At 42.7% G+C, this 23567-nt stretch overlaps 1 protein-coding gene across 10 annotated transcripts in view; it reads left to right on the forward strand.

The window, feature by feature from the left end:
• The window catches only part of FGGY (FGGY carbohydrate kinase domain containing), a 415080-nt gene that overhangs the window by 261058 nt on the left and 130455 nt on the right, over positions 1–23567 (forward strand). For all 10 annotated transcript variants that reach the window (XM_068539986.1, XM_068539983.1, XM_068539982.1 and 7 more), the window contains one exon: positions 17209–17316. In XM_068539986.1, the coding sequence (XP_068396087.1) occupies positions 17209–17316 (108 nt within the window). The remainder of the gene's footprint in view (positions 1–17208; positions 17317–23567) is intronic.

Genomic DNA, 23567 nt, shown 5'->3' on the forward strand with positions numbered 1-23567 from the left:
TCCCAAGCACATATATGTAGGTCATTTTCTTCAAGCTTCTTTCATTTACTGGTCAAGGAGATAGCCCATCTCTTCCATTGATTGGCCTTCCCTGTAACCATGCTACGTAAGGAATCCTTCTCTCACTTGGCCTATAGAACAGTTGAAATGCCCCCAACCATTAGTATTATAAAGCGAAATGGTGCCTCTCAATAACAACTTTGGTAAACTGGTCATCTAATTTTTTTTCAAGTGTACAATTTGTTTATATTTACAATACCCTACAAAAATGGAAATTTAGAAACTTTAGTTTTTATTAACTTTTTTAAAAATTTTAATTCATTGAGTAATTTTAACATAATTTATACATGGGGGAAATGACATCGGGTTGTTGAGCACGTGAAATCATTTTCTATCTTCCCTGGAATGGTTTGGGAGATGAGGCTGGTCTGTCATTTCAGCTCTGTGCCTCCCTCCTAAGATCCCATTAAGGTTTTGACCAAGAAGATGGTAATATTTCATGATGAAACTTGGAGAAGTTAAAATTTTACAGATGAGCTTATGCTTTTTCTCACTTTTTTTTTTTTTTTACTTCCTCCCTATTTTTATTCCCTGAGACCATTTGCATGAGGAGGAATTTCCTCAGAATCCCTAGTTGAGAACCACTATAATGGACAAAATTGGACCTGGAGATAAATTCTCTCACAACTTCTATGGAGTGAGATGCATTGAACAGTAGATTAAACAGCTTGTTTATAAACTATCGGTCACCAGCTTAAACAGCACCTCATCTGTAATAACTGAGCCTCCTCCCATGATTCCAGGCAAAAGTCATCACAAGTTCCTTTGTGTTACTGTAGCACTTTATTCATATGTATGTTGTTGCACTCATTTTATTTTATAAAAATGTAGCAAATGGGTGTCTCTGCCACTAGACCTTGAGCTCCCAAAGGCCGCGACAGTGGCGCATTCATCTCTGATACTCAAGGTCTAGCATGTAAGAAATGGTGAAAGCTGAAAGAATATACTGAGCTACAGTCTGCCCAGTCCCATTAATAGTCGGTGGGCATTTCTTGAGTAACTGCTATGTGCCAGGTATTTTGAAATACTTGTGATCTTTATTCCTTATAGTGACCCTAAAAAGCTTTGTTATACCTGTTACAGATGAAAGAGGGTATAAGTGATTTACCCAGCCACAGAGTCAGTCAGTAGCACACCTGGCCCTGAACTCAAGTCACTGGGAGCCAAATTCTGTGTTCTTTCTCCCTTCTTAGAGCTTAAAAGATCTTTCAGGCACCCGTTGATAATGCTTAGCTACCAACTCTATAACAGCATGAAAAATATTTCTAGAACTGTGATCATCCATTCAGAGAACAGTTAAGAGACCCAGAGGGAACTTTAAAGATCATCTAATTGCGTTCTCTCACTTATAGGTGACAACGTGGAGTCCCAGAGAGGACAAAGGTCTTGGCCACCATCTCCCCTACCAGCTTGAATCATACTATTCTTCCCCTTCCCATCCCCCCTGCAGTCAGTACTCTGAAGTTCTTAGCAAGTTTGATGACCCTGTGTATGGCGTAGCCCATGTTGACCTCTCTAACCCCATGTTGCACTCTTCTCCTTCCCCTTCTCTCTCCTCCAGCCCTGCTGTACTACACTCTCTGCTTCCTCTCCTTCTCCCTGAAATGCCCTTTTTTTCACTCCTCCTGGCTAACTCCCACTTAGCCTTTAAATTTTAGTTTAGGCGCCATCTCTTCCTGGAAGCTTTCAGACTACATTAGGTGGGTTTCTGCGTGCCCGCATGGTACATACCTCTATCGCAGTGCTTGTTGTGTGGTTTGTTTGTTGTTAGTTGGGTGTATGTCGTCCTTGCTCAGTGGCTGTGAATTCCTCAAGGGCAGGTATTGTGGCCTGTTCATTTCTGTATCACTAATGACTGGTATAGCCCCTGACACAAAGTTGGCTTTCAGTGAATTTTGAATGAAGCAGTTGCTCACTTAGGATTCAGGTCTGAAGTGGGACAAGCACTGAAGATGTGGTGGTGTTGAACGCTCACCTTTTTTTGGTATCTTGAAGGTGTTCTTGAAGGCTCTCCCAGTCTTGAGGATCCAAAAAGCCCACCATTCCATAATGCCCAGGTGGTGGTGTTGAACTGCACCAAGAACTTCTGTAGAAAGGTCTGGCGTGGCCTGTGCAGCCTCCTCGCCCAGTTTTGAGGCTCTCATAGTATCTGTTCTTCACTGCCACTAAGGGAAGAAGCGCTTTCAGAGCAAGGAGAGCTGGGGGAGGGCATCTAAGCCAAAGTTGTCAAGAGGAGTCAGGATATAGAAGACTAAATTCAAAGGCCAGGCCCTTGAGACCAGGCTTGTTATGAGTGAGAGATGGAGATGAAGGTCTTGGGTGAGATGTTACCTGAATCAAGGCAGAAGCAGGTCTGAAGTGGCTGACAGTTTCCCCTGCCCCTTTGAGATGTCCAAGGCTCACATTTATGTATCGGCTTTTCTGCCAGTGCTGGTCAGGTGGTTTAAAAGTCCAAGGTCAAAGTAGCAAGTTTGAAACATTCAGAGCATGGAGTGGCAGAAGGTGGTAGAGAGCACAATTTGGGTAAGAGTAGATGGATTAAATGAGGTGAGGCAGTGAAGGGCTTTCTGGAGAAATGTATTAGAGGCAAAGCCTCTTTTCCCCTGCCTAGAACTGTTGACTTAGCAAAGTAGAAGAAACCACACATGCTTACACACCAGGAGGCTGATCCAGAGCTTGGAGGCTCCAGAGGGCCAGGGAAGGCCCAGCTCTGTGTGGAACACTTACGTAGCCTGTGACCGCAGGAACTTTTGGGCAACATAACAGATAATTATCATTCACTATGCATTCAGTTGTGAATCAAAACAAACCAAAATGAACCACTGTGCAATTTCGGCCTCTGGTAATCCAGAATATGTGTGCTTGAGAGGGGGCAGCAGTGGGTTTGTGGACTTCTAGCTACAAAGCAACCAAAACATAAATTGGGATTATTTCTCCCATTGCCTTCAAGAAAAAAAAAAAAAATCCCTACTCTTTAGCATGTCGTGAAAGGATTTTCATTGTCTGACCTCTGCCTGCCCTCCACTCATAGGTCTGACATTAAATATTTGCATGTCCTGCACCATGGCTGCCTGACCTTGGGCAAGTTATATAACCCCTCTGAGCCTCAGTTCTCACATCTGTAAAATGGGGATATAGACACCTATCTTACAGGCCTGTAATAATTATTACATGAGATAGTGCAGATAAAGCCAGTAGCCCAGGCTTTTGCTCACAGTATGTGCCAATTCAACATTTGTGTGATTTACTGTATATTCTACATTCCAGCCAAATCATAACACCTTCTTCAAGCCATTGTTGTGCTAAGAACTTATATCTTTATTGAAGTGCTTATCGGAGTCTCTTGCCATTTTGAGATTAGCAGTCAGACATCATGATGACACTGAAACCTAGGACAAGGACAGTATCTTTTTCGTCTTTGTTTCTCCAGGGCTTGACACATAGTAGGTGTTCAATTAAATGTTTGCCAAAGAAGCGTGTGAAGTGTCTCTGCTCTAGAGAGTCTTGATTCTCCACAGGCCCCAGATGTTTCCTGGGCCCTCCTCTCTTCGCCTGTCTTAGGGACCTGCTCGGTGTCAGAAACCACACCAAGTGCTTTGCATGCATGGTCACAGCTAATAGCCCCACAGCCCTAGAAGGCAGCTGTGGAACCTCTTCACAGATGAGTGCAGAGCCTCAATTAACAGAAATGCTTCAAGTGTAAACATTAGATGTGTTTTTTACCATCAACCCATTAGGGACACAACTTGAGATCCCAGCCATCCTCTGGGTCTGGCATAAAAAATGAGACACAGATTTCTTCCACCTAAAACCTACCGAATCTCCAGCCATCCACATCCTCTGCCGGCACCTCTGTTATTTGCACATGAGCAGGATTAACCAGGCTGGTCTGCACCCTTCACTCAGAAAAAAGTAGATTAAACATTGCCTGGCTTAACATTTCCTGGTTCAGAAAGTTAAATAATCAGCTATCACTTGTTGATTATTTACTGTGTGCAGGCAGTATGTCAGGGATTTCTCTCTGTTGCCTCTGATCTTCCCAGACCTTCTGGAAAGTGAATACTCTTGTCTGTCACTGACATGGAAGAAACCAAGATTCGTCAGGCTCTCATAACTTGCTGCATGGGCTGTGATTCCCAACCTGGCTGAACCGAAATGCCTCTTCTTCATGGCACTATTCAGCTTCCAGGACGCAGTCTCACCGGCCCCCAGGCCTCATTAACCAGCACTCCCCTCTGTGTATCCCCCAGGGGCAGGTATAGAGGGTGGAGGAGTATTTCCCCCTACCACGGCTGAGTGCTCAGTCGCCACCCTCCAAGAGCAGGCCAGTGAAGTGGAAAAATAGCTCTTACTCCTAACCCTGACATCTGTCCCTCAGGCGAGAGCCAGATTCTCAGATTGCTAGGCCAATGGCACATAAGCCCACACCGCACACAGAGGGTATCAACACACAGAGTGTTCTGCCAGAATTCACACATCCTGGAAGCCAGGCTGGCCCTGGTGGCCAGTTTCATTTAATCTTGTGTCTGATTGCTGCATGATGAGTGGAGAGAGGGAGAAAGGCAGGACCCTAGGGAAGCATACTGAGCTCCAGAAACCAGGCTTGGTTTGCTCATTAAGGGTACCCTTAGGCAGTGCCCTTACCCTTGCAGGCACCACGGGGGGTCCCTTTCTGTCAACCCACAGCCCAAACTAAAACCGGGAAGGGGAAGGGCTGGTTCCACTGAACCCCTTACATTCACCTGACTTTTCTGGTTCCCAAACATCCAAGAAGCAGCTAGCTATAGTAGGAAGAGCTTTTGGAGTCAGACAGACCCGGATCAAATCTCCATTCTACCACTTGGCACCCATGTGACCGTGAACAAGGGCTCTGAATTTTTGTGAGCCATGGTTTCTTCATCTGTAAACCAAAGGAAATGGCAGCGTTCTCATGAAGACTATACCTGAGAATATGTATGAAACCATCAGCACATAGTGGCAGCTTGGCAAGTGTTAGCTGGCCTTCCCTCCCTCTTTCCCCCTTGTTTATTTGCTATGCCTTTAAAAAAGAATAAAAACCATTGTAATTGTCATTTGTTACGTTGTAAGCCAAATACATGACTGATTAATAACACAGAAACTCTATTTAAACCACTCTCCCAGAACCGTAACCCTGTCCTACATCAGGTCATATATTTTATATTTTACAGATAGCTGCTTTTTTCCCTTTTCTAACCCCACCTCCACCCGCATTCTTTTTTCTAAGGTAATCCAGATGGGCCCTGGTCCGGTCTCATACACTAAATAGCCTATAGCCTAGCCAGGGGTTAAAATCAGGCCTGCCTTACATGCAGAGGATCTATTCATAACAAAAGCTGCCTCCTGGCCATTGCCCACAGCTGAACACTGTTACTCTGAAGCCCCCACTTCATTTGTTTCTGATTGTTCTGCAGTGTTTACATATCGCCTATATTAGCCCGGTCTTTTATAAGAGTACAGGCACAGGGCATACCCTCTCAATCAACTTCCCCTCCGAGCATCCTTTCTTCTTTAGTCCCCTTGCCTCTGTGGTACAAGCCATTTCTCTTTTATAAGAACTCATTTAAATAGAAAAACAATTTTTAAGTAGTTTCTGGTTTTTTGCTTTTTTTTTTTTTAAACATGAGTCTCCCTTAACATTCCTAAAGAACTGCTATTGAATAAGGAGAGGATGAAAAGATACCCTGGAATGTGTGAGTTCTCACTCTTTTCCTCCCCCACAGTATAGGAAAATCCCATCATGTCTGTTGAATTTGCAAGGGACATATTCCATCTGAGGTCCAGGAGGAGCTGGGCTGGCTCCAGACCAAACAGTGAAGAGGGTGCTGCTCTCTGCCTGCTGTGTCCTTACCTCTCCTTTTTACAACCTTTTTTCTCTAAAAAAAAATAAAAAGTGTCTCAGAAAAGATACGGACTCTTTGGTCTGATTTGAGTTTAAATCCTGATTCTGCGTTGTTTGGAAGTTTGGGAACTTGAGTTAATATCTCGGAAGTTCAGCTCCCTTTCTCATCAAAATCAAGTGTGGCACAGGCTTGCCCAGCATCTTGGGTGGGGGAATGTATGTGAAAGTGCCCCCCATGGAATGACAGAGAGGCTTCAGGGCATGTCACTTCATTTGACTTGATGGCAGTGGCTCTCCAGCACCCTGGATGCCTCATCCAGAAATGGCAGGACGGAGGGCCGTGATCACTTATCTGCCGTGGACACGCTGTTGCATGTGCCACCTGTGTGCTCTCCCTGGTAACAAAGTAGGTAGCCAGAGAAGGTTGGGTTTCACAACTTCTCTCCCTGTCTCCCTTCTCCTGGCCTTCTCCATCCAACCATCACTGTATTTTAATGTTCTCATCAGTCTCCTTTGTTACAGAGAAAATGTAAGGGGTAAACCCCTTTACCCTATGTATTGCATAAACACTTCTCAGTTTATAATACTTGTGCAGTCATTCATTGAGGGAGCTATCCATGTAACTATGGATAGTTTTCAGTTCTCTTCGCCCAGCCAGACTGGCCTTCTCATCTTCTGTGAGGCCAAAAATGGAGAGAGAGTTCTGCAGATAAGGATTCTTCAGGTCCAGGGACTTCCCTGGTGGCACGGTGGTTAAGACTCCACACTCCCAATGCAGGGGACCAGGGTTCGATCCCTGGTTGGGGAACTAGATCCCATGTGCATGCTGCAACTAAGAGTTCACATGCCACAACTAAGGAGCAACTTAGACCTGCTGCAACTAAGACCCAGTGCAACCAAATTAATTAATTAATTAAAAAGAAAAAAAAAGGATTCTTTAGGTCTAGACTTGTATGGACTTGGCCCAAATTCCCCTGAGCATTCCCTAATTAGCAGGAGTGGAGTCTTTAGGGAGCACTTCCAAAAGGCAACGACTGATGCATGTGCACAGGAAGTCTTTTATCAAAAGAGGCCCCAGTATAAATCAGCCAAGGCTCTCTTTGCCTTTATATAGTATGCTGTTAACAGGGTAAAGCCTCACTTGTATTTAATCCCAGTGATAGATCTTGCCAATAGAACTGAACCCATCTGAGTGATAGTTTGATTCTTATCTTGCTCTCTCTTCTCTAGAACCAGTACAACCTCTGTACCCTACTTTAGAATTCTAGTCAAGAGGGTGTCAGATCGTACTTTTTAAAATTAAACACCCACATGTATGCCAATCCATAAATAAGAAGTACACTTTGGCCAGTATGGAGGTGATGATATTAATACGGGCTTCATTTCCCTGGGTCACTGAATGTACCAGGCACTGCACCAATGCCTATAATAGACTGTGGCACATTTAATCTTTACAAATCTGTAAAAAGGGGTCCTATGTGCCCCATTTTTCAGATGAACACCCCAAGGGCCAAGGTGACACGGCAAGTTAAGACAGAACGTTGAGAGTTAAACCAGAAAATCAAAGTCCCTGGTCAGATTTATGAGATGATATCTGAGGCCAGACACGGGTATTAAAGCAAACAGTCTTAATAAGGGAAATGCAGAAACTGATCAGGAGCAGGGCTGGGAGAGAAGTGGCCACAACTTAGCAGTTAAAATCAGAGCATGTCTGACAGAAGCGCTGTGTCATAGGTGCCAAGGGCCTGTTACAAGGGAAAAGGCTGTGTCATCCTCCTCTGTACCAGCTGATCAGCCTCGGCTGAGAAACGACTCCCAGGCATCTTTTTAAAGGAACGCTAAATTCTGTAAGAGGGAGCTGCTTCTCCTAACAGCTCATTTAGAATCAAAAGAGCCTTGGTTGAGCCATGTTTGAGAACCGCTTAATAGTACTGTGCTCACTCGTGGAGGGTGTGACAGAAATAGAAAATATGGTTCTGATTCTGAGGGTCCAATTTGCTATGTGCCATCAGAGCAACAAGAGCTAAGAATCCGTCTGATGAATAAATACTGTGCAGAGCACCCCTCCTCCTCTTTAGCTCCCTCCCCTACACCCCACGGCCCCCTCCCCCGTTACAGAAGAAACCAGTCATTGTTTACCCACCACAGATTGTTTGGGCTGTGAAAAAGATGCAAGATATGGATTTACACCTTTGGGGTCATACAGCTCTCAGAGCTTCCAAAGCTGAAGGCAGTCCAAGCTCCCTGGAGCCAGTCAGGCATTTGTACAGGGAAGGCCAAGTGTGACTTCTGGCCTGCAGGGGAAAGGAAACTGGGGGGAACTTTAGGAAGACCCCAAAGTTTCCTTGGTTATTTAGTCTCTCTTGCAATCAACTTCAGTTGCGTTACGTGGATGAGAAACATATGAATGACATTTCTGTTGTGATCACATGTGGCTTTCAGCATGATGAAGAACGAGGCTTAAGGAGTCCAAAATCCTTTGCAAATAATTCAGGACATTGCAGGCAGTATCTGGCAGCCTCCCTCCATCCCAGATTTGGGAACCATTTGGTTGGGTGATACACCTGCTCAGTGCCCTCCCTGCCCGCTTAGGCTGCTAAGCCCCAGGGGACATCTGTGAACAGGTTTCATGTGTTCTTGTTTTGCTCAGACTGAAATAAAGGAATTGGGTTTCTAGGAAAGGCAAACTCTTTACTGGAGGACTCTGAACCTTTCCAAAACCTCCAAATAGAGGAGAGGAAAATTCGGCAGGCCTGAGCTTTATTAACCGTGGGTCACTTACAGGTGATTGGACATATGTTACATTCTATTGTTGCTCTTAATGCCAGTGAGATTGTTATGTTAATAATAATTTTAGCCATGCTCTACATTTGCGTGATGATTTCATTTACAGAGCATACTGTGTACATATTGCATCATCAAGTACCTATTATGTATGTATTTATAGATCTAGGTATATACGTTCACACATGTAACACGTGTTAGGACAGCCTGCAATATGGAAGCTAAGGGAAGATGCAGGGAGGCACACTCAACCCGGCAATGGCGGAGAAGTCAGCGTTTAGAGAAGGCTTCCCAGGGCAGGTAATATGGAGTGGAGTCTTATAAAAGGACGTGTAAGAGTTAGTCAGGGGAAAGTGAGAGGGGCTGCCTTTCAGTCAGAGAGAGGAGAATTGATGAAGACTCAGAGATGAGAAAGAAAAGGGGAATTGGGGGAATTTCTAGGGCAGTTTCTCTCTTGGGGAATTTCTGGGCCTTGATGGGCTTGCTGCAGTAAAAAATGATGGGGCAAAGGGCGGGGGAAATGGTCACATGTATGATTAGGCCAAACAGATCAAAGCCAGGTCAGAAAGGTCTCATATGCCATGGGGAGCATCTAAAGGATGTAAGTAAGGGAAGTGATATAATTAGGTTTGTGTATTAGAAGGATCATTGGGGTGCAGGTATGGAAGTTAGAGTCTCTGAGTGGGGCTTGTGGAGGAGCAGGGAGAAGGACAATATTTGGGGCAGGGAAACCAGTTTAACTGCTGTCGCAATAACCCAAGCAAGAAAAGGTATGGGACTGACTAATGTAATGACAGTGGGGAGAAATGCAAAGGCTTGTGTTTGAAAAATAGAGTTGATAGTCCATGCAACCTACAGTAGAGCAGATGAGTGAGATCAAGAAGTGAAGAATGATATCCTGCTGGATGGGTAAATAGGGTACCATTCACTGAGACAGGGACCCCCCCGAACAAGAGGAGCCCCGGGAGGAAGGATGACAAGGTCTATTTTGGACATGTCAATTAGACGTTCAGGTCAAATGTCTTGTATGGAACTCGGGAGCAAGTTCGGAGTTTGGGATAAAAATTTGAAACTCAGCAGCATAAAAATTATCATAATACACATGGGAGTGTGTGAGCTGACCCCGAGAGTTGCGGTAAGTAAGAAAAATCCAGGAGGGAAGAGAAAGAAGAGCCCACCAGAGAGACAGAGCTGATATGGGGTAGGGTCTGGACCTGACCCCGGGTCTTTGGACTCACATCTTTCCACCATCCCAAAAAGGAATAGAGTGAAACCATCTGTGTTTCACGTTTATTGAGAGCATGTTATGTCCTAGGATCATTATATACTTTATACCATTTAAGACTGGCACAAAACTCTAGTAGGTGAGATTATCTCCATTTATAGATAAGGAAGCTGAGACTCAAAGAGATTCAAAGATTCATGGCTAGGATGCGACCAAACCAGAATGGAAAACCAGGTTTTCCTGACTCCAAGGTCTATGCTCTATATTATTGTACTAAACCGTGTTTATTTACTGCCTTTGAGATAAGATGTGGTTCTTCACCATTTCGTAGGAGAGGCAAACAGCTCACTTCAATTCAATCTGAGAAGTACAAAAATAGAGGTGAATGCTAAGAGCCCCCATTCATAAACAGAATTCTCTGTGCTCTTTTTTATACTGTGTAGTGAGCTGGGAGTTGGCTGGAATGTGTATAAATGGTTTTTTTCTAGTAAGACGATAGCACAGTCCCTTTGGAGGGAGAGATGAGCCACCACGGAAATACCCAGCCCCACACATGCCTGCGGCTACCCTCGAACATTCCCAACCTGGCTGGAGACACTCAAAACAAAACCTCCTGTTCCCTCCCAGGACCACTGGCGCCTGGAGCCTGCCTCCTGCCCCTGCCAGAGGCTTAGGCCAAGCTCGGGATGATGGGGTGGGGGAAGGCAGAGCGGACGTCTCTGGAGTGGCTCCCTGCCCTGAGCCCAGTCGTCACTCCCAGAAAGAGGTGTGAGCAGGCGCCTGGGTTTTCTCACCGCAGGGAAACTCAGCTGACAGTAGCATAGCCTTAGATCAAAGTCAGCCAATGGCATCCACTCATGGATCCAGCTTGGGGACAGACGTGAAAAGAGGCAGGAGCACATAGAGAGAGACTTCTAATCCCAACCCCACCATTTCTGATCCTTGCGATCCTGGGTAGTTTGCTTACTGCCCCCGTCCCTGGGTCTTCACCTGTAAAACGGGCTGTGCGTGCTTGACCCCATGTACCAGTAGGGTTATTCTAAGTCTGAATGCAAATGTACACTCAGAAGTCCCTTGATACCTGAGTCACTACCCAGCCCATCCTGCCCTCCCATACCTACTAGACTGTAAACTTCGACAGGGCAGGGATTATGTCATTTACATGGCTCTTGACACCCATCTTTCTGTCTTTTTATATTTAAATAGTAGTTTGAACTCAGTCTGTATCCAAGAAGTATGTGCTGAATATTTACTCAGCTAATGTAAGATGTTATAGATAGTAGCCATTGAATATAACCCATGAAGTTGGCACTCAAGAAGAGCCCCCAGTAATCTTGGCCACAGGTCAGAGAGGTAGTAGAGCAAAGTGGATACTTACAGAAGCCCCAAGAGGTAGCCCCATGCAACCCCATGAGCCCCAGGGCATGTGAGGGCAGAGTCTGTGTTGAAGTAGCTTGCTGGAGAGTTCTGATTGGCCAGCTAGGGGAGAATGACTCAACTTCCCAGAATCTTCGTCTCAAAGACAAGAGAGATCTTAAACATCTCTAGTCCAATCCATTTATTTTATAGATAAGGAGAGTCAGATCTAGAGACAAAAATAAGTTGGTAGATCATACCTTGGATCCTGCTTGTATCTTGTAATTACTCCTCTCGTATTTACTAGCTATTTGACCTCCTTCAGCTTAGATGTCCTCATTTGTGGAGTATTGTATAATAATAGGACCTCATTGGGTCCTCACTGGGTCTCATTGGGTTGTCATGAGTCTTAAATGTGATAATGTCTATAAAGAGCCTAGAAGAGTCTGGCACATAATAAGCCCACAATAACTGTTAGCAATTACTATTTGATTTCTATTTCTTCTTCTTCTTATTTCTATATTATAATTTCTTCTTCTTACTGCCTGACTTTGAGGGTGGTTTCACTGAGACTTTTTTTCAGCCACCATATTTTAAAAATTGAATCTTTGACAAGCAGTAGGATATGTTGATGCAAAAATATACCCATCCTTCAAATCATGTGAACTTTTATATAAAGTAAAATGTGGAACTTTAAGCCCTCATGAGAATCAAGATGCTTGCACAGCTTCATGACTCTGAGCGTTGCTGCCTGGGATGCCCTCCCTCTCTACCTAAAGAAGCACTTATTCGTCCTTCAAGGCCTGGCTCCCATGTGGCCACCTCTTTGAAGTGCTCACTCTTCTCCCAGGCAGTCTGGGCTTCTACCACACTTGTCACCCACCTCACTGTAGCACTTGGCATGTTTCGTTGTAATTTTTTTATTTCCACTTCTGTCTGCCCAGTCTGACTAGGAGCTCCTTGAGGAAAAGGGCCATGCTTTATTGTTAATTCTTCTCCTCCAGCTCCTCCTCCCTCTTCCCCCTCCCTCCTCCTCCCTCCTTCCTCGTCTCTCTTCTTCTTCTATTATTATTATTGTTGTTGTTCTTGTTATTTTGCCTCATTATTTTTATAACCTTGTTGCTGATCTCAGTGCCTAGCATATAGTGTGCAAACAAATGTTTTGTTTTTTAAATATTTTATTTATTTATTTATTTTTGGCTGCATCGTGTCTTAGTTGCGGCACGCGAGATCTTCCTTGCCACATGCAGGCTCTTTCATTGTGGCATGCGGGATCTTTCATCGTGACACGTGGGCTCTTCCTTGCAGCCTGTGGAATTCTCTCTAGTTGTGGTGTGCGGGTTTTCTCTTCTCTAGTTGTGGCATGCGGGCTCCAGGGTGCGTGGGCTCTCTAGTTGAGGCGTGCAAGCTCAGTAGTTGTGGCACACGGGCTTAGTTGCCCCGCGGCATGTGGGATCTTAGTTCCCCAACCAGGGATCGAGCCTGCATCCCCTGCATTGGAAGACGGATTCTTTATCACTGGACCACCAGGGAAGTCCCAAATGTTTTGTTTTATTGCAGGTTTTTATAACTTTATTCACATCACACATAGTTAAAGAATGTGTCAAAGGTCTACATACACTTTAAACAATACTAAATTGAATACTTATGTACCACCACCCATGAAAAAGAATATTATGGAAGAGAATATTACCGGTACCTTTTAAGTGCAGAATTTTAACTGTGTGATCAAAGAAATGTTAACTGCTTTCTTGCTGTATTTTGCTTAATGTTCTAGTTCTTAAAGTAAGTTTGAATCTTGATTTGGACCTGGCTCATGATAAGTAGTCCTTCCAAGTTTATACCATCTGAAAATATAAACTTTGCTTCTGTATTGTCATCTTCTACTTCATTATTAAGACCATTGACTAAATAAAACGAAGAATGAATCTAGAGACCTCCTTAATGGTTACAGTTACTTTTGGCTGTGGCCATTCATCCCAGTCACCTGACTATCCCACCATGCAAGCCTCATTTCAAGGAGAACTAATGTTTACTTGGTATTTAACATATAATAAGCTGTTTATATGTGACAGCTTATTTCATTTTCACAAAAGTCCTCCCATATTTATATCATTCTTCCCATTTTGGAACTGAGGAAACTGAGGCTCAGAAAGATTACCTTTTATAAGGTCACCTGGCTGGAACATGGTAGTCAGGATAGAATCAAATAGATCTTTGACTCAGCCCTTGCTTTCTCCTCTGCTCTTCACAAGTGTATGGGGGAAAACTTATCAAAAGTCTTTTGCTCATGAAGATTCCCTAACCCACTTGTCATCAAGGCTAAGAGGTTGGTTCAATCTGAGTGAGTCTATGTTGGCTCTAATGACCCTTGCTTTCTGCCCTTGAAAAGTAAATGAAGGACTCAAAGAATCAATGGTAGCCTAAAATCAAGGGCATACTTTGGCAGAGACAAATACAGAACCTATAGAGCCTGGCTGCTTTGTATTTTTATAACCTAGGGCATGCTATTTAAGTCTCTGCCTCAGTTTACACATCTGTACAATAGGAATAATGATAGACTCTTCCCTTTAGGGTCGTTGTGAAGATTAAGTGATTTAATTCCTGCAATGTGCTTAGAATATGGCCTTTAGTAAGTACCCAGTCAATCGTAGCTGTTGTTGTTGCCAACAGCACGTTATTGCTGGAAAGTCAGTGTCCTGTACGGACGCCTGTCATTAGTGGAGTAAAATGTGCTCCTTCCTTTTGGATCGCAGAGCAGCCTTCAGGCCAAGATAGCCATCAGCATGGAAAGAGCTTTCACAAAAATATTTTTAAGTATTTAGGTTTATTGCAAAGGATTAAAGCACACATAAATACATGAATGTGCTCACTCTTTCTCTCTGTCAAAACAAACTATTACTTGTTTTCTCCCAGAGTTTGGGAGTGATTAGAGGTGCTCTGGGGAACATATTTCTGTGTCCTTGTTTCCTTGCTTTAGTCATGACGTCTGATGAGAAGCGTGTGCCATTCCAAATGAGTGAGCACAAGCAGGAGCCAACTCAGAAATTTCTGGACAGAGCCAGGCAGAACCTTCACCTGCCATTTTTGATCAGCAGAGCCCCAGTCTGCCAATGGAGTTCTTCAAAAGCTGATGCAAGAACATCTTTAAATCGTGGGGTTTGGGGTTTCGGTGGGGGGAGGTGATGCAAAGCTCTCCTAAGCAATTTATGTATACAAGTTTTGTTTGTTTGTTTGTTTTTTAAAAAGCATATCCTGGGGTTTGAGGCCAGTATCTACCTGAGTTCAAGTCCCACCTCGGCCATTTACTACCTGTGTGACTGTGGACAACATGCAACCTCTCTGAAACTAATCTGTCTAATGGTGCTGGAAGAGTTCTGGAAAGGAAGGGGTGCAGGGCATGAAAAGAGATGGCTTGACTTTGGTGGGTATCCATCCACCTGTCCAAGCCCTGGATCCCAAGTGCTTGGCATGGGCTGTCTTATTCACCCCAAAGCAGCTGGGGCATGCAGTGTAGGGCAGTAGTTTCTAGAGTTGGCATGTGATAAAATTTCCACTGGCAAAGACAGAGTGACAAAAATGAAGACCATTTAGTGTGTGCTTCTTCTGTCTGGAACACTCTCTGTATCATATACCAACACAAACACACACACACACATATACAAATACAGACAGATATACATATACTCACACCTGAATAATTTCTATGTATGTTTTCATCTTAATTCAAATATCACTTCTTCAGAAAAGCCTTACCTGACCCCTAGACTATATTAGGTCCCTCACTTATGAGCTCTTATAATACCTTTTGATATTCTTTCATTTATTTATCACAGTTTGTATTTATACGTTTGTGTGATGTCCATCTTAGGGTGACCAGTTGTCCCTTTTGCCTAGTGCTGAGAGCTTTCCAGGACACAGGACTTTTAGTGCTAAAACTGGGAGAATCCTGGCCAAACCTGAAACATTGGTCACCCTAGTCTGCCACCCTCTGAAGAGAGCAGCTCCGTGAAGGTGGAGACTATGCTCTTTTGTTTACATTTACTTTCAGTGCCTGGATCACAGTAGGAGCTCAGGAAACATCTGTTGAACCCATAAAGGAATGAGTGAATATGTCAATGAAAGCTAAACTGTCTTTTCTTGCAGGAAAAAAAAAAAAGAAAACAAACAACCTTTTTTTCCCCCTGAGATTATTCTTTTTCCTTTAGGTGTTAAATTTACCCTTTTATAAATTACCTTTATTTGACAAAGTTTAAAGTTGCTAATATTGTATAGTCTCCTGCCTTCCCTCACCCCCTTCCTCTTTGGAGGGTGGAATTCTTGCTGAATTGAAGACTCACTCATTTAGTGAAAAGAGAACCAGAATAGTTAGAGCTCAGACATTTAAGGAAGGTTTATCCATATGCTGAAGTGCTGTACTATAAACTTTATGAGGGCAGAAATTATGGTTATATTCCGTTCACTTCTATATCCCCAGGGCCTGGCGTAGTAAGGGCTGAATAAATATTTGTAGAATAAATGAATGAACAGATTCTCTGCCCAGCCTCAAGACACGCAGGAGGAGACCCAGTGTGCCTAACTCCTTTTTCCTCCCTACCTTTTAATACACCCTTCCACAACCATAATATCAGTTCAGCATTCATCCCTGCTTGGTGGATGAGAAGCTCATGCCATTCCAGATGAGTGAACACGTGGTCCATCCCTGCCTGTCCTGGTTCATCTCTTGATGTCCTTTCCTAACACCTAATGGGCTTCCATGGTCTGCTACCAAAAAAAGATGTTGCCGTATCTTGAATAATGAGAGCATCTCTCTCACCTGCATGTCTTTGTTCAAGCTATTCCCTTGACATGGAATGCCTGTTCTAATTCATCTGGCTAAATCTTACTAGTCTAAGCTTATGTCCCATTCTCTTAAGAAGCCATCTCTGGACCATTTCATTCCTCACCCGCCGTGCCCCTCCACAGTATTCTATGTTTTGTCTTTACCATCCCATGGACCACACTGTTTTCTATTTGACTATTTACTTATCTAACTACCCTGAGATGAGGAGCTTCTTGAAGACAAGAACTCTTTCTGATTCATCTCTGTGTCCTCAGCACCCAGTTGAGAGAAATGGTATGCTATAAGGTGTCTAATAAAGTGTTTGTAGAAGGAGGGGGAGATATCAGTTATTTCATGCCATTAAAATGCTAGGTTAGAAACAAACATAAAATCCTAGCGGTGTACAAAAGGACACGTATTTTTGTTCACAAGTCTATCGATTGGCTGGTTGATTCTGGTGATTCGGGCTTGCCAGTTGCTGGTTGACTACAAGGATTTGCTGATCCTATTTGGGCCCTCTCATGTATCTGAAACATCACGTGTGACAACTGAGCTGACTCAGCTTGCTGCATATCCATCCAGCAGGCTCGCTGGGGCATGTTCTTGTGGCAGAGGGAGAGAAGGAAGAGCAGAAGCACACAGTTGTCGAGGCCTAGGCCTGGAAAACCGGTGCACAGTGTCACTTCCGCCTCATTCTGTTGGCCAAACCAAGTCACAAGGTTGACCCAGACTCAAGGGGTGGGGACCCCACCTCTCAACAAGAGACGCTGCGAAGTCATGTTTCACAGTGGGTGGAAGCAGGGAGGGCTAGAAAATGGGGACCATTATTACAATCAGTCTACCACAGAGAGGGAGCTGGCCAGGAACAGTTTCTTTCCAAAATGATCTCTTTTGCTACCTTGACACCTGAATGAGTTTATCAGAAAGGTTTCCAGAGGTGAAGCCAGGCCTGTCCTTTGTCAGGACTAACTTCCCCACCATCAAAGGCATTTAATAAGAAGCTGAATACCGTGGTCATAGAAACATCACATGGGAGGAGGGTAAGGCTCCTTCTAGCCTTGAGGGACAATATTTTCACATACTTTGCCCCTTTCTTTCCAGATCAGCAAAAACCCGATCTTTGTACCAGGAGTCTGGGGCCCTTATTTCTCAGCCATGGTCCCTGGGTTCTGGCTGAATGAAGGTGGCCAGAGCGTTACTGGAAAATTGGTAAGTTGACACTTTCTTCGTATGGTCTTTAATGTTTTTACACCCTTGACTAGTCCATTTTGTTACATTCCCCGTATACCCAGGATCTGGAAGATTTGCAGACTCCTACATCAGAAGAATTAACTTTCTCTTAGCCTAAAGTCTCACATATGGAGCATATGCAGCCTGTGTTTGCCAAAGGAATAAATGTTGATCCAGGCACTGATGACTAACCCATCTTCTCACCTATCTTTCTTTCTCATAACAACCCATTTTTCTCACGGCAACAGGAGTAATATTCTACTTTGTAAAAAGGACTATGTTAATCTCCAGCCAGAATCCTTCAATGGTTCCCTGTAGCCCTTGGGACATAGCTCAGATAGTTTTCTGGGCACATCATTCCCTTTGTGGTCTGTCCCCTCCAGTCTCACCCATGTACTTGTCACTAAGGCCAGATTGCCCTACTCACAGCTTCCCCATGGCTCCTGTTATTCCACTCCTCTGTGCCTTTGTATATGCTTCTTTCCCTACTCGGAGAGTTCTTTATCACTTGCTAGTTTTACTTGATCTTTAAGATGTAACTCCAGTTCTTAGCACATTCTGAGATAATCTGTCTTTTCCAGAAATCTACGCACTCTTTAAAGGCATGGGTTATATCATACTTCTCTTTGTATTTAGCTCAGCGCCTGGTTTGTAGAAGGTGCTTGGAGAAAATGTGTTGAATTCATGGGGTCATCTCATAGGGAAGACAGAAGATCTATAAAAGTGAGATGAGTACTATATCAGAGGTACAAGGCACAGAGTTTGCACAAAACTAGATTAAGGAATTCTTTGCAGGGGAGAAAGCATTTGTACTGCACCTTAATGATAAATAGGGACCAACCAGACAAAGAAAGGTAGGGATATTCTTCTAGGTAAGAGAACTTGCATAGGAACAAAGACATGGGAGTGAAAAATAGCAAGGCCTATTTGAGGGTAATTGCAGAATTTCAGTTGTGGCATAAACTGTTCTTAGAAGAATGACTTACAATAAAAGTTAGAGAGCTGGGCAGGGATCAAACAGAAGAAGTCCCTGTAAAACATGCTAAGGAGTTGAACTTCAGGTAGTAGACCACGGGGAATAGGTGAAAGATTGGAATAGTGACGGGTGTTGTCAGATCTCTGTTATAAAAACTTGGCTAGCAGCCGTCAGGAAGAAGGCCTGAGGGTGCACCGCTGGATGAAGAGAGACCAGCTTTAATAGGTTAGTCCACAGACAAAAAGCCATGAGGACTTTGGCAATAATGGACAGTGGCAATAATGACTGAGAATTGAGGTCAAGAGATCAGCGGACCTTGGAGGGATTAAATGTGGAAAGCAAGGGAAAATAAGACCCAGGTTCAATTACTCAGCCTCACATTCACTATGTTGTATTGAAGTCATCTGTTTATGGTCTGCTCCCCTACCAGCTCTTCTAAATGTCCAGCCAAATCAAAAGTGATCTGATCTCAAGCTGGATGTGGATACAAATAACCATGGATTTCCATTTCTTAGTGTGTTTCTCTTTTATTCTTAGCTGCCTCAAGTTCTCTCTCAAAGTTGATGCACACATAGGTGGTGGCTGGATTCAAAGAGCATGTTTTGTGCCTTCACTCTTGTGCCAGGCTGTAGAGATACATGAACTAGTCCCCCATTAGTCCCTGGTTTTCAGGAGCTCGTTGTCTAGTAGGGAAGCACAGTGAGTATAAATTAAATAACATCTGATAGGTCTTAATAACCACTTAGACTTTTCTAGAAAAGTCAAGAAAAAGACGTCACTCTATGCCTAAGGTACAGTGGGATTGAAACTTTACAGTCTCCTATTTAAACTAGTGTCATGTATTTACACAACTTTCAACTTAAGTATCCACTCCCTTTCTATGACACATAGAAAACCCGTTACTGAAACATAGCCCTTTTCAAGCCCACATCATGGTATAATTACCCTTAGGAGAACCAGAACTCATAACAGACACAACCCAGAGTCTTTTTTAACAAGGATAACAATCCAGTAAACTGACTCTTTGTGCAGGATGCATTGTCCATGAAGCTGTCCATCAACAGGTTTTCAGAGAGTTAGTTTACTAATTGACCATCTGTGTCAGTCTAGAAATGCTTTTCCCAGTATTTGACTCAGAGTTGGCTCTGTTGCTATGGATATAAGCCATCTTTGCCCAAACATTATGGCGTGTCTTGGTGGGCAAGAATTGGTTATGCCTGTTTCCTAAGCCTGAATTTAAATTTTAAAAAATGACCCTTTTCTGACCATTAATAAAATCTTCATAATAGTCCACTATGGTTTTTGACAAGAATCATGGGACTTGCTGGTCTTTATCTAGCTAGTTGATTTTGCATCATCAACCAATGAAGCTGCATGTAGAGTTACACTTAGGGCAGTTCTATGTAGAGTTTCATTGGACGTAGGAATGGGGTATGACTGACTTACCCATGGGTTACAGAAAGCAAAATCTAAGGAAGTCGAGAAGTTAGCATAATGGGGCAAAATCTGAATCAAGAACAAAACAGACTGTCCAATAAATCATCAGTCCAGAGAGGCCAAGCAAAGAGACAGAAACCACCTATAAAATAAAGAGATATAAAAATAATAACAATGATGATGGTAATAATAATAACAACAATAATTGTACCTTATTGAGTACGTTTTCCTGTGGGAAATATTTATATATATATATATATATATATAATCATGTTAATCCTTGAATGATACTCATAATAATCACAATGCCTAATATTTATTTTGAAGACTTATATCCCAGTCTCAACTCCAAGAGCTTTTCATGTCCTATTTTATTTAATCCTCTGATACCCCTATAAGTTAGGTACAGTTATTATCCATATTTTACAGATGAGGAACTGAAACTCAGGGTAGCAAGCACAGCCTGGAGAGATTCCTGATGCACTGTCAATGGCCTTTTTACCTGTTTCCATTGGTACTCACCTTTCCTTTCCATTTACTTATTCTGGTTTATCACTGGTTTTACAGCCTGTTGTCATCATGCAGAACACCATAAGAGGAAGTTACATTGCTTTTATTCCGTGTTTCATATGTACATATTCTCTCATATGCTATGTCTGAAAGTGGCTGCTCTGTTATTACATTGTCCAGAATATATTATAAACATGCAGTCGTAAATCTATCATCTAAAGCAGAAGGGAAGAGATAGAAGAAGAAAAGGGAAGTAAAGGAGGGGAAAGAAGAGAGGGAAAAAAGAAAAAAGAAACAAAATTTATCTAAACTCTAGATTTGGAAAAAAGATATTTTGTTTCATTTTTACAATTAAATACAGATCTTCCATCACAAAGCAAAATCCTTCATTCCAAGTATATGAATAGATTGGTACTTTAAAAAAAAAATCTCCATCTGGTTAACTTCAGGATGAAGAAAAAAATAGGATAGGATCTTTTCTGGCTCTGGAGCCTTTGCAATTTCATCTGTCTGAGGTTTGGGCTTGTTTTCCACTCATTTCAAGCTTGTGCTGCTGCTATTTATTTCCTCTTAGAAGGGCACATACCCCATTCCCATGGATGATTTACTTCAGTTCACCAAACACCCATCAAAGATTGTCTCGTGCTTGTTGATACACTCTCCAGAATAGTTTTGCAAAAACCATCACTTTTTGCCCAGGCTTTTTCCACAGAGCACCAGCTGGTACAGTCACTGTGTCCAGATGCTGAAGCTTATTTCCACCTGGACCTCAGCCATCCCTCTCTCCAAGCACTCTTCTCTGTCTTACTTGAAGTCATTTTTATTGGGGGAGGCATCGGGTAAGAGAGCCTAAGACAGTTTCCTAAGCTGCCCTTGTGGTGGAATTGGCTTTCTGGGACAACTGGGCTTGGTGGGGAGTTACCTTTGAATTGTTTGAAGCCAGAATTTAAATTTATAAATTTGGGCCACAGGGTCATAATGTTTGCAGGGTTCTAGCTCTTGGAGTTTTAGAATTGGAGCATTGCGAGTGCCTGTCTGCCTCCTTCCTTATCACCAAAGCCCCTCAGCCTGGGGCTAGCCTCAGGAGGGGGTCAGCCAGCTCTTCCATATGAAGAGCTTGCCATGTCCTCAGTGCTGTCCCGGTTAGAGGTAGTGATGTCATCCCTTCATTCAGTCACTCTTTCCAGCATGTTACAGAGATTTCCTGAGGGATTACTCTGGACCAGGCAAGAATATGGTCACACATGATTCCTGTCCTCCAGTGGCTTATCATCTAGTGGGAAAGTTGGATATGGAACTGACAATTATAATTTATTGTAGCACATAAAAGTAGATTGCACTACCCCTACAGCCGACTGGGAGAATCTGTTCTATGCTCAGCACATTGAGGCCCTCATGAAGATTCAGGATTTCATCTGATCTTCACAGCATGTCTATGTGGTCAGTTTTATTATGTCAGTTTTACTAGTGACTAAGGCTCAGAACAGTGAGGTAACTTGATCAAGGTCTTAACAGTTGTAAATGGGGAGAGCCTTGATTCAAACCCAAGTCAGCTACCGGAAGCCCCAGATCTTTCCAGAATTGAACCTGACTTTTATAGAGCTGCCTTTCTGAATTTTTCTTAACAGTTCTCTTGTAGACTTCCTTGAGAAGCAATTATTGTATCAGTTAGTGTGCCTTTCTTTTCAAGTATAGTAAAGCACATAGAGTTGGCTGGCTTTGTAAGGCCATGAGAGAGAAACTTATGTGTGTCAGCCTTGACAGGATCTAGGTATATAGACTTAGGTGTGTCCCCAGCATCTCACATTAGCTAATTGGAATGACTTCATGGATACAAAGACCAGCTCTGCATAAACAGATGCCTCCGTGTTCTCTCCTCCTGCCCAGGCTTTCACTGTATTTTTTGTACACCCACCTGGATTCCTGCACAGCTTCCTAATTACCTTACTCTTCTTATAAGGACACCAATTCCATCAGATTAGGGCCCCACCCTTATGATCTCATTTAACCTTAATTACCTCCATAATGTCTCCATCTCCAAATGCAGTTGTATTGGGGGTTGGGCTTCAACATCTGAATTTTGAAAGGATACAATTCAGTCCATAACAGTCATACATATTTCAAAAAAGTTCTGAGAAACAAAGCATAATCCTTTGTGTTTACCTACATATTTACCATTTCCATTGTTTTTTATTTCTTTATGAAAATTTAAGCTTCCACCTGGTATTTCCCTTCAGCTTGAAGAACTTCCTTTAGCATTTCTTTTGTTGTTGCAGGCCTACTGGCAAACAAACAAACAAACAAACAAAAACACACCTTCTTAGTTTTCTTTTTTTTTCCTTCAACACTTAAAGATGTCAATGTATTGTATTCTGGCACCATTGTTTCTTATGAGAAGTCAAACATCATTTATTTTGTTCTTCCCCAGTGTACAGTGTATTCTTTTTCTCTGGCTACTTTTAAGATTTCCTCTTAATCTTAGTTTTTATTATGGTGTGCCCAGATATGGTGTTTTGGGAATTTATCCTTCCTCCCCCAGGTTTGCTATACTTCTTGAATTTGTAAATTCCTGTCTTTCACCAAGTTTGGGAAATCTTTAGCATGTATATATTTAAATGTCTTTTCTGCCCTATTTGCTCTTACTCCTCCTACTGTGACTCCAATTACACATGTTTAAGACCTTTGTTCCATATTGTTCCATAGCCCCTGAGGGCTTCTGGGTTTTTTTATTCCCCCCAGTGTTTCTCTGTCTTTCTCTCTCTGTCTCTCTCCCTCTCTCTCAATTAGACACTCTCTATTGGTCTTTTTTCAAGTTCATTGACTCTTCTGTCTGCAATCTCCAACCAGCTCATGGACCCATACATTTCAGATATTATATTTATCAATACGAGAATTTCTACTTTTTAATCGTTTCCATTTCTTTGCCATTTCCTATCTGTTTGTTAGTTATGAGAGTGTTATCCTTTACATCCTTAAGCATTGTTAAATTAATGGCTTTAAAATTCTTGTCTTCTAATTTTAACATCTGTGTTATCTCAGGGTTATTGTTCATTAAATGGCCGTTCTCTTAAGTAAGAATTACATTTTCCTGTTTCTTCATATGTCTAGTAATTTTGACTCATATCTTGAACATTGTTAATTGATGTATTGTAGAGACAGAGGATTATTCTTATTTCTCTGAAGAGTATTTTTTTTAAGCAGGTAATTTAAGGACAACTCAAACTCCAAGTTTTGTCTCTCCTTCGTTGAGTTCTTTAAGCCTTAGTTGGGCTACTTATTATGTAATTCAGAGATCATCCAGAGATTA

This window comes from Eschrichtius robustus, chromosome 3 (genome assembly GCF_028021215.1).
Source record: "Eschrichtius robustus isolate mEscRob2 chromosome 3, mEscRob2.pri, whole genome shotgun sequence".
NCBI classification, from domain to species: domain Eukaryota; kingdom Metazoa; phylum Chordata; class Mammalia; order Artiodactyla; family Eschrichtiidae; genus Eschrichtius; species Eschrichtius robustus.